This window comes from Cuculus canorus, chromosome 3 (assembly GCF_017976375.1).
Source record: "Cuculus canorus isolate bCucCan1 chromosome 3, bCucCan1.pri, whole genome shotgun sequence".
NCBI lineage: Eukaryota > Metazoa > Chordata > Aves > Cuculiformes > Cuculidae > Cuculus > Cuculus canorus.
Window position 1 is genome coordinate 60,381,660 of NC_071403.1, and position 12,187 is coordinate 60,393,846.

Below are 12,187 nucleotides of genomic sequence, written 5' to 3' on the forward strand. Positions count from 1 at the left end.
ATGGAGGTGTTACAGATAATTATCTGACATAATTATCTGCCTGACATAAATGCAGCTGGCCTGAGAGAAACTGCAGAGTGAAATCTGATGATCCACAGGTTGATGGTCTACCATACAGGTAACATGTTGTAGTATCGTCAGCAATAAAGAAATCACATGGAGGAGGGAAGGAAAACAGAGAGCTTTATTTTAAGCTGTATTGGGCTTGCATTGTCAATTCTGCCAGCATCTTTCTGCTGGTCTCATGCAGATTTTTTTAGAAAATTTGGAGGACATGTGCAGAGAAAACAGAGATTTGCCAGTCCTCAGCACAAAGATGTTAGCCAGATCCATGTGTCACTGCAGGTTGAAATAATTCAAAATAGGAGGCAGACAGAGAGAAGAGAGAGAGACCAAGGAAAGAACTTTGTAGGAAACCACAAGAGCTAGCTAGGAACAGAACGGGAAAGCTGTGTGTCCCTTTTGTGCATTTTCAAAATAGCCTTTAGAGAAGTAGGAAGAGGGACTTAAAGAAAGGAAAAGACCCATTCTCAGTGAGAGCATCCTCAGTGATGCGAGCAGCTGCTAAGGAAGAGCTAGACCCAAGAACTGTCTGAGAAAGGGCATTAAAGAAGGGAGATTTGGGATGAGGCTGGAGGGGAGGATCTCCCAAAAGCAATGGTAGTGACGACAGTTAAGAGATGACATTTAGGATCAGAGAGGAAGACAGAGTGAGGCAGGATCTGGAGTGTGTTGCTAGGAATGAGCAGTTAAAGCATTTGGCTATAAAGTCTATAGAAAAACAAAGTTATCTTTTTAACAGCTATTTAGGATCCAAAAAGTATGACAGTAGCATTCTTTATTCTCTTGCTTTTATAACTGCGTCATCTAAACACTTGGCTTCTGTTTTGTAGCTGTTTAGAGTCTGCCCTTTGTGAGATATTTTGCACAATGTAGCCTTCAAAATTTTCCTTTTGTTTATGAATACTCCACCATTTTCTTTTTCTTCCAAATGTCATCTTTTTCATTTGAGAATTGTACTCTGGGGTGCCTTAATTATGTATGAATGTGGAGTATTTGGGATGTGCTATTCACAAGTGCTTTCAATTTGCCATCTGAGCTTTGAATATAAGGAAAGTTGATAGTATTCTAGTTTCTAGGGCATTCTTAAATGTGCGGTCAAGATACAGCTCTTGTTCCTAAGTGCTCAGGGATTTTTACCAAATTTCTAGAAAGACCTTACTAACTTTCCACATTAATTTTCCATAGAGTAAATTGCTATCATAGAGGCAGGAAATTCCTGTTTGCTTGTAGTACAGATGTTTACTCTGTGGTCTTCCTTCCTCTGGTAGCACTCTCTCACATTCTGTCTCTAAAGATGAACATACTTGGTTTGATTTAATGAATGACAGGTGATTGACTTGCCTTTCACCTGTCAATATGTGAAGTCTTCTGCTCAGAAATGTTATGTCTTTTCTTCATTGTTTCTGTGTAGGCAAATGGTCTTCCGAGAAGTTTTCGCTGTTTTTCTTGTTTTGGAAGAGTTCAGCACAGTTTTCACCCATACCCTGTCACTTGGACATTCAGATATATTGATCTATACCTACTTTTGCGTTTGTGATGGGAGGAGGCAGAAGCGGTGGTAGGTGGAAAGAAAGATGAGCAAGAGACTGTGAGGGTTTTTTCTTACTGTGAGATTTTAAAGGGGAAGAGACTGTTAAGATGCTGCAGGAGACTGAAGGCAGAAGAAAAGAGGATTTGAGGCATGAGTTAAACGGTATGAGAAGAGAGCTGCATGGGAACAAACATGTTGAATTGAAAGTATGCGGTGCAGTAGGGCTGCAGTAGATAGAGAGATGGCAGAATTGAATGCATAGCTGTTCTAGTAAGAAATAAAATAATTGAACGATGATTAGAGTTGATGATGTTTTGGTGTTGGAGCACATGGAAAGGGCATAAAGCTCTAAAGCTGTCACAGGGCAAACCAGAAGCTTTGGTGAACGGTTTAACAAATATTTCTGGGGAGCAGCCTCTGACTGTGCCTGTTGAAGGTGTTGAAGCCAATTTCTGGCAATTTTGTGCTTTTTCTGCAGGCTGCTAACTGTTAAATACCACTCCTAATGTATTACAGAATGGAGTGGGAGGGATGCTATCTTGCCTTCAGTAGGCAAGATCTTAATGATTTAATGACGAGGAGAGAGAAAATAAAGGCTAAATAGGACTGCAGACACTTGCAAGGATATTTGAAGCCATGTCTTTGCCAGTTGTCTGTACCCAGCTGCTTTTTGACAGCAGCCTTTATGTCTTCCAGCATTATGCTGCTGTTGCCTACCTTCCCAACAGAGTTGAGCATGATAAGGCTTTCAATGATGCTTCTCAAAAACAAGGAAAATAATTCCAAGAACAAAAGCTGTGCTTGGATAGGCAAGGAAATGTCCAAAGGAATAGAAACGGGAATAAATTTAACATTGGGAGGGGAAGCGGGCATGGATGTTTTGGTACAGGGGACTGGATAAGTGAACAGAGCAAGGAGGGATGAGAATCACTGAAAGAACCTTGAGATAGAGAGGAGCACATAGGGAGTGTGCCAGATGCACAGGAAGTTCTGCTAACAAAACCTTTCGCGTATGTAGCATCCTAATAGGAAAATAGTGATATCTCAGTAGAGAGTTGCATGGTGGGCATGCACTTAAGCAACTGCTTGCAGATCCAAACCAGCCCATGGTGAGGGACCAGTTGACTCACTGGTAGACTGTCTCATCTCTTGAGGGATGTTCTATGAGGAACACAAAATAAGCATGGAGCAGGAGAGGCTTTTGGTTGGCCAAGACTTACTGCAATAGGGGAGAGGAGGGAAGTTATAGGACATTTTTCTAGACTTAGAGAGTCCTGCTTTTTTTTCACCTCAACTGCTAATCCAAGGTCAAAACTTTGTTGCATCCTTTGTCTCTGCTGCTTTGTCTGTAGATTTTAAGAGCTTGATGTGTCGTCTCTGTGCTGACATACTAGTAATGTTATCTTAATTTTGATACCGATAGTCATGAAATACTTTTGCTGTAACTTTGGAACAATTTGCCTTTTGTATGTATTCCACTGTTAAGCTGCTCTCTCGAGTCCTGATTAATAACCTAAATTACTTACTGTAATTAGCTAGTCCTCAGCCTTAGCATTGGGGAAAGCACAAATTTGACAGCTTTCAAAAGTGAGTAGGCCATGGTCTAGGTCAGGAGTCTATGAAAATTCCTGCTTTGTCCTCATCTGGAAACTGTTTCTATAAAAAAAAAAAAGGTAGTTTCCTTTCAATATGTAGTGTACTTCTTTTTGGAATTAGTGTGTATTCATCCATGCACCAACTTTGTTCTTTAGCACATCAATTACTTCAAACTACAAATTTTGTTTCTCAGAGATTTCATACATAACACACTCCTCTGGGGTCTGTCCCATGGTGCATGAATTGCTAGGGAATATTGTATGAATGTGTATAGAATACCAGTGCTGGGAGATAGACCATCTAAAATGGGGAGAAGCTGCTTAATTGATTTTTATTCCCCTATAAGATCATTGATGGGAGCACTACTGCAAACATGCAAGCATTTTTGGGTTTTGAGCATTGCATTGTAGTGAACTTTTTTTTATGAAAGAGTGTGTTCAGAGAGAAACAGATATCTACACAGGAAAGCAATGCTGCTTTTTCTGAATGGTCAAGCATTTAACAAAAGCTCATTGTGGATACATCATTCCAACAAACAAGGCAAGGTTTTTTTGCCTTGCCCCTGAATACTCAGCAAGTTTCAGCTTTCTCTGACAGATAACATTTTCTGGAATGCCTAAAAGGTCTGAATATTTCAGAGCCAAAGCCGCAAAGGCAGGCCTCAGAGGATTTTTCAGAAAAATTGCATTTGTGTATGTTTTTAAATCTTTGCAAGTTCTCTGATGTTACAGTACTGTTTGACTGACTGGGCGCAGTGTCTGCTTCTTCTCATTTCTCTTTCTAGCGTGTTCTTTCTGCTGACTTTTAGAACGAGATGAAGGTCAGATGCCTAGTTGATGTTAATAGGTGTTCAACTTTGAAAGTTATGCTTGTAAAATGCTGTCAGTGAAATAAAATCGAAGGCTTGTGTAGAAAGGAAGGGTTATGTGCTTTCTCCCTCTGCATGGCAATGCAGAGGGCTCCTCCTCTAGAGGTATCACTTGTAGGAATGAAGGCATAGCTGTACTTCAGTGCTCTTCCAGTTGGTGAGTATACTAGCTGAACTGTATTCAACTAACTATAGTCACATTTACTAAGGAATAAATGTTCCTGCACTCTAGCACTAACATGTATGTCCACCTACAGATAACGGTGACAGCTCTCTTGAAATGCATACCAATGTGGATTGTAGTGAAGCAGGATACACGCTGAAGCCACTGCAGCCTGCTACAAATCAGCTAGCATTTCTGTATAACAGCAGCATATTGCGCTGTACCCTGCTTCCTGGTTCGATCTGTTTTGGTGGGTTGGCTCCAAATCACGATCTAAGTAGAGTATCTAAGAACTAGCACTGTGCCTTACGAGTTTGGTGAGGATGTTCTGGCTGGTTGGCTATGTGTATTGCTGGCTCCTTTCGTTTATGGGGGTACACTCGTACTTGTGTAACAGCCTGATGTTTGCTGCCAACAGAAATAAATCTCAGCCTTACTGTAGTGAAGCTAATGGACCGTTTCCTTCTGCTCATTATAGAATCATAGAGTGGTTTGGATTGGAAGGGACTCTTAAAGGTCACCTAGTCCAACCCCCCTGCAATGAACAGGGACATCTTCAACCAGACCTGGTTGCTCAAAGCTCTGACCAGCCTGACCTTGAGTGTTTCCAGGAATGAGGCATCTACCACATCTCTGGGCTACCTGTTCCATTCTCTCTATAAAAATGTCTTCCTTATACCTAGTCTAAATCTACCCTCTTTTAATTTAGAGCCATTACGGCTTGTCCTGTTGCAACATGTCCTGCTAAAAAGTTTGTCCCCATCCTTCTTCTAAGATAGTGGCCTTTTCTGAGACTGAAGTTCCCATGCTTTCCTTTTGCTTGGTAGCATTAAAGCCTACACAGATTCAGTACAACATGTAATCTTGGTTATGACCCAAGTCTTTTACTGGCAAGCAAACAGTCTTCAGACTGCACACCAATGACAAGAACCTCAGCCCTCAAGCTGAGGGGAATGATGCTGTAATTATCATTAGCTGTGTCAGCTAACTTGAGGTGGTTTTAAAGCAATAGCCCCTTGAAAGGGGCTTTAGATATCAGTAGTTTATAAAAAGTATCTGCTACCTTGATTCTCAGCTTGTCTCCAGTTGAGTTGAGCAAGTATGTTAGCAATTGCTTTTGTTCCCTCTGGATTGTTTATAACCTTCTGACTTTTCTCCCCATTTCTCATTTAAGATTTATGTCCATCTCAAAGAAGGAAGTGGTGCTGATGGGCTGGATGCTTTGAAGAACAAACCACAGCTTCACAGTATGGTGGCCAAAAACCTTTGTCAGAATGCGTCTGGGAAGAACTACATCATCTTCACTGGCCCAAGCATTACCAGTCTGAATCTCTTTGAAGAATTTGAGAAGCAAGGTGTGTACCAAGTGACTCACTGGATTTTAATGATGACAGACCTAGGGGCCCTTCTGCCACTAAATTAAAAAAACTCCCAAAAGGCTTCACTGATATTTCAGTTCTTTGTATAGGTTAAGATGGTCATCTCTATGAGAAGATCTCATTCATGAAAGGTACTGTGCAGAGGACTTTCTAAGTTGATCTTTAAATCTTCTTCTTTGAATCTTTTTAAAGTTCAATGATGTGAAAACATTTTTAGTAAGGGTATTTAAAGCCCTTGCTTTTGTTCTTTGCCTTAGAAATGTGAGGTCTAATCTCCTGTATAGCCTAGGGGACTTTGCAAGGGATTTTTCTAGCTGCCTGTGATTTTTTCGGTTCCCTTTGTGAAAGACAAGGGATGGGATAAATCCTTAAAGGTGTGCCTTAGAAGTCCTTGCTGGCTCAATGCCTGTTGAAGAAGATGTGTATTCTATAAGTGACATTTTATGCCATTGCAAAAGTTTTTGCTGGTATAAACATGCCATGATATTTTGTAGTTCTGAAAGCATAATAAACTCTACATTGGCAAAAGCGCACTTGCCGGCAATGCCCACTGACATGGTAGTGTGGCTCTCCCTGCCAGTTGCTCGCTAGTGCAGAGAGCAATCCCATTACATCGTCTCTGTCAAATGCTCTCCCTCACCTTGAGTGTGGAAAAGCCACATGTTAATTTGCTTTCAGAAATACTGAGACTTGTGACTCCCTTTAAAATACTGACTCCTACACTCTTCACAGTCATTTATAAGTTATCTTGGTATGGTATGTTCAATAGATCCTTCGTAGCAGTTAAGACGGAAGGCCATCTCCCTTTCCAACATACCACTGACAATGAAGTTTTGCTTTAGTCTTTTTTCTATTGCAGAAATTAAACCTACATGGGGCATTTTATTGATGAAGCATGGCCCAAAGCAGGAGTAAAGACTGGGTATTTAGACAATATCGTGCTTGTCTTTAAAGTGCAAAAACCAATGAGCTGCAGCAGTGCTGTAGTTGAGTGCTCCAGACTGCGCTGACACTGAGGGCTGTTTCCGTTGAGTTCCGTGCAGGACCTATCTCCTACGTTATTTTAGGTAGGCTGGAAGCTCACAGTGGAATACTGACATTTTCTCACAAAACAGTCATAGTTTCCCAAATGTTGCAAACAGCCAAACAGGAAAGAAGTTAAGTATATTTGTAGTGTTCTGGAGTTTTTCCTTAGAGTAGAGTGTTCTTTAGTAAGTTAGTGTTTTCACAGCTGATTATAAGCATAACATTTTTAAGACAACCAAACCAATGATGCAAAACGTGGGCTCAAAAAAACTGTAGAGAATAACCCATATAATCCTAGTGCCCAAGATGTGTCAGGTTTAAATTTAAATACTGACAGACAAAAACTTGACTGCCAAGTTACACCCTTTATGCTCAGTTAAGGAAGGGTAAAGACAGTATACAATGACCCAGTCAGTCCATAACTCTGGTGAAAAAGATCCATGGCTACTAAACAAGCTGAGTGTTTATTTCTTACAGATAATTCTATTTGTTCACAGGGTGAATTATTCATGGGCTTTAAAGTGGACAGATCATTCAAATTAACAGTTTCTAGCAGGTAGCAAATTCAGTAATGTCTTTTAAAGCATGTAATTTTGACTTGCTATGTGATCAAGTATGCTAATGCTTTACTGAGGTTTCGGTTTGGCTCCTGATTTGCTGTATGGTCTCATGAGACTTTCTATAATATTTGACAGCTGCTTCCAAAACTAAATTTCAGGTCTGATACACATTATCGCCTTCCTAGGGGTGAAGCTATGGGGTGGGAGGGCAGACACTAAGATAACAGGTTTATTTGCTTTGCAAAATAGTGTGACAGTCCTGTATAAAGAAGATCATGAGGAGAACGTGAAAGTGTTTCTGTTAAATAAGGCCATGAAATTGCCTGCATTTGCCGTGAATTACTAGGGGCTAGCTCAGGATTTTTGCAGAGGGATGTTAAACTGGAAGGATTATGAGGCACCGTGAGAGGTAAGATGCTAGACATGTCAAGTGGTGGTGTAGTCTTCTGGAGGAGACAGTGTTTATTGACTCTACTGCAAAGCAGATAATGTATTGCCAGCACCTGCTGGGATCCTACTGCATTTGCAGTACATTTGCCTGCACTCTGTAGAGATATCTCTCCTAATGTATCACTCAGTCACCCTCAGCAATGACCTTAATGTTTTTTTGGTATGTGGCTTAGCCAACAAAATCTGAACAGGGCCAGAACATGATCAAGAAGTGTCATGAAAGCCTAGTGAAAAGTGTCTATGGTCAAGTGCTTATGACAGTTCCAGACTCAAACTGACAAATTTACTTTCCTGTTCAGGAAAATTTAGTTCCTGGGCAAGAGCAGGATCAGTAGTTGAAAGTTCCCAACTTTGAGAACTGAAAACTGAAAGAAATTGATATTGATCTTAACTGCTTTGTGACATTTGGGGTTTGTTGCTTGTTTTTTATTTTTGTCACTATCAACAGAGAAATAGGGGGAGATTTAAATAAGCTAATGCTTAGAAACTGTAAACTTTTTGGGAACCTAAACTGACATTTAAGGGAACTAAGGGGAGTTCTGGAAAATCTAGAAAGAGGTGCCGATTAAAAATGTATTAGTTCCTCTCAAAATTCTTGATGAAAAAGACCTGGGTTCTTGGTAGCCAGTGAGTTGAACATGAGTTACCAGCATGCAGTGGCAGCAAAGATGGCCAGCACTGGCCTGGGCTGTGTTAACAGGAGTGTAGACTGTAGCTTGAGGAAGGTTATTGCCTCTTACTCAGCACAGTTTTGGACAATGTTCAGCAGAGAGACGTAAGTTCAGCACCAACCTGACTAGGGGTTGGACCACATGCTCTGCTATGGGAAGGAACTGTGCTTGTTCAGCCTGAGAAGAAAAGGCTTCAGGGAGACCCAACAACAGCTTTACGCAACCCTGAGGAGATTATTGAGAGAATGGAGCTGGCTTTTCACAGTGGTGCATCGTGGAAGGACAAAAAACAACAGACATAAGCTGAAACAGAAGTTCAGAGTAGATGTAGGATTTTTTCCTGAGGGCAGTGGAGCAGAATGCCCAGACAGGTTGTGCAGTCCCTGTCCTTGGAGGTCTTCCAGCCCAGGTAAGGTAAGGCACTGAGCAGTGCTGTCTGACCTCAGAACTGACCCCACTCTGAGCAGAGGGTGGGACTAGAGACCTCCTGAGTTGCTTTCTAACCTGAATTATTGTTTAATCTGTAAGATCCTGTGATTTTATGAAGACACTTGTGGAGCCCTAACTATTGATTGCTTCTCCTAACCCTAACCCGCACATGCATTACTGGCACATGTGGCAAAAGCCACGATGTTTTTTATTGAAAGCCTGCTGTGTAGCACCTTCACTGTACCGCAGTAGGAATATGTCTAGTAATATAAAGGAATGTTGATGTACATAATTCGATGAACATAGGATCTATAAAGATACCAAGAGCTGAGAAATCTTCAGAAAATAAGACAGGGAACTTTGGTCTTTTTCAAAACCAAAAACCTGAATAGACCTCTATTTTTATTTTTCAAGAGACATAAAAAGCATTTCTTTCTCTGGCGTATGAATAGAACTGAAAACCTGCACTAAATTGCCACAGATTGTCTGTTTTGCTAGCAGATAGCCATCATTGTTACTTGCTGTGACATTCATTCATAGTGCCCATCTCTTTTTCCACCTCTAAGCATTAGTGTTGTCAGTTACTGAGGACAGCACCTCCCGAAGCCCCATGTCCCATACTTCCCTTAAATGTGTGATCCCTGAAAATTTCTTTTGCACTTTCTGAACCAGCAAGAGCAGCTGGCTCTGTCCTGCAGAGTGGCTGGGATTGGCAAAGCTGCAGTAGTTGCCAGCCTGGCTGCCCATAGCACTCTCTCAAGCTTTGCAAAATCCTGCAACTCCAGCACATGGGCAAAAGCAAGCCCTCATCTCCTTCCCACAACAGGCCCCCAGTTGCCCTATCTCTGACTTGATTGCAGAATGTGCATTTTTTCCTAAACTAACTCGAGCCTGGCTGCCTTTGCAAATGGTGCTGATGAAGATGTGATGAAACAGGCTTCAGCACAAGCTCTGCAGGGCCTGGAGACCCTGGGAATGAATCTTGGGTGACTACACCACATTTCTGCATCTTTGCTAATCTATCTTAGGTGTATGCATTTATATTGTAGTCGCAGTTTAAGAAGACCAGAGGAGGACAACCTGTCTCCACTGATTCCTGTGTATGTGGCAAACACCTGTTGTGGTTCTTATTTAATTACACATAAAAACTTTGTTAAGCCAGATGGGCATAGTTTTTATTGCTTCTATTGCTATAGTAACTGAGTGGTTTTAAAAATCTCTACAGATTAGGGTCGTCATCCATGATGAGAGATGCTAGTAAATCTGCAGAAGTGCTGCACTTCCCTAGGCTGTACAGCAGGAATACACAGTGTGTTCCTGAGAGAGGAAATGGTTCCCATCGTTCTGCATAAGGAGTGAAACATCTGCTGGAAGCTTTCTGCAGGCTTATTGCCTGAGCTAAAGGAAAGGCTACAATTAATTATTATGGGATCTCAGAGATGGCTGTTGCTATTTTGAAGCTCTAGCACAGTAATGCAGTTATTAGCCTGATTTTTTTATACCATTGCAGTCTCCTGGAAAGAGTATCATCCTTCAGTGAGCCATAAACTAAGCAGCTAAGGAAATTCATTGGAGGCTTGCTTGTTATCAGAGCAGGAGATCTTATTACTGGCTAGGAAAAAAGCTTTCTAAAAGTTTGCTGTTAATGCTAAAGTTTGTAGGTCACGCACCTGCACTATCTGTGTACCTCTCAGCAAGACAAGAAATTAAAAAAAATTTTAAAAGCATCTTCCACTGAAGGAGCGATATCCCCCCCTGTATTGATTGTAAGCCTGTTGTCATCAGGCTTTTCTCACTGTCTTTTGTAGAAGGATCTTAGGGATTTCCAGGGACTGATTCATTCATTAGAAATAACTGAGGAGGACAGATTTCCTCCTTCAGAATGAAGTTGCCTTATTGCTGTGTTGGTTGACCTTCTTCTGATATGAGTAAAATTCTTGATGGAAGAGCTTTAGCTCCTTCTAGACTCACCCACAAAACTTGCCCAATTATTGAGTATTAGCAGTTATTATATTAGTATTCCTGTAGTATCTGTGAGCTGTTGCGGGGGTCCTCAGCCTACCAGGCACTGTATGAACCAAGGACAAAGGCTGCACCTGAATGCAAGCTTAGGTCTTTCCAGAAAGACAGAGGAAGAAGAGCCACATAAATGGAGACCCAAGGACAGTGTTAATATGCTCAGAGTAAGCCAGACACTGTCATCTGATTTAGCGTTTCACCTGTAAGGATATCCAGTTATCCAGTGTGCAGAATTCAGCACAATGAGAAATTTGGTCAAGCAGACTTAGCTGAGACATGAGCTTCTAACTACCATAATCCTCTGCAGTTATATGAAAAGTGTGCACAAATGTCACCTACTTCCATGCCCATCATTTTTTTCCACTCAGGTGAGTTTACACAAAACCTAGGGAGACTGAGGAAGTTCCCATCCAAGACTTACAGGTATTTCCTTGAGTTCAGTTAATTTAATCAAGATCTTCTTCTCTTGTACTGACAGAAACAGGCTGCTATTATTCCACAGCCTAATGACAAAATCAAGCATTGTCATTATGTTGTTTCCAAATCTTGTTTGTGCCCATCTGGCTGCATTGAGATGCGTTTTGTGGTGTTAGATTTTATGCATTGCCTATTTCACATTTGAAAAGGCCACGAAGCTGTGAGGAGCAGAATGTGTCGCCTGTGGAGCCTCTGATGTCTGTGCAGGACAAGTGCAGTGCTCACTCAACTAGAGCACTGTTTGGTTTATCTCCTTTCCCTAAAATCTGTTTTCATTGAACTTCTATTTCCATCTATTTCTTCTCCATCCTTCTGGCACTCGCATTTTTTAGATCAACTAGTGGTTGCAGTGGTTCTTAATTGCTAAGCAGCATTTCTTTAACAAACCAGATGATGCAAGTGCAAGGAGTAGTAAGCTGAAAATCAAGAATTAAGCAGCACAGTGAAACAGTAGATTAAACCAGAACTTGTCAGCTATCTATATTGTGATAAAAAGTGTTGTAGGAGTCATGTAAGAGAATTTTTTTTCAGTTAACATCTAAGGTGCTATAGCTTTTCTTACCTCCCTGCTCTCCCCACAATTTATTCTCTTAGTTAAACAACAAAGACTCTCTTGGATAATAAATTTTGATTTGATCCATAAATTGTATCACCATTGAGGTTTTTTTCTGGTCCAATTTTAAACATGTTGTGAAGGCTGTTACATAGATTAGAGATGTTGCTGTTAGGAAGATACCCCAAATTCTTCTCCTTATCATTTCATCATGACCATGCAGGAGGTGTCAATACATTTCATCAAGAGAGCAAGCTTTCTGTACTTGTCTCATTTTCCAGAGACATTCAGAGTCAATTAGGACACAAGTCTTTGGTATTACAGGAGAAGGCTGAGAGAGTTGTGCCTGTTCAGCCTGGAGAAGGCTCAGAGGAGATGTTACAGTGACCTTCCAGTACCTGA

The 12,187-nt window shown here is 41.1% G+C and overlaps 1 protein-coding gene across 2 annotated transcripts in view; it reads left to right on the forward strand.

The window, feature by feature from the left end:
• PGBD5 (piggyBac transposable element derived 5) overlaps positions 1-12,187 on the forward strand; it is a 73,993-nt gene that overhangs the window by 43,069 nt on the left and 18,737 nt on the right. For both annotated transcript variants that reach the window (XM_054063193.1, XM_054063192.1), the window contains exon 4: positions 5,396-5,576. In XM_054063193.1, coding sequence (XP_053919168.1) covers positions 5,396-5,576 — 181 coding nt within the window. The remainder of the gene's footprint in view (positions 1-5,395; positions 5,577-12,187) is intronic.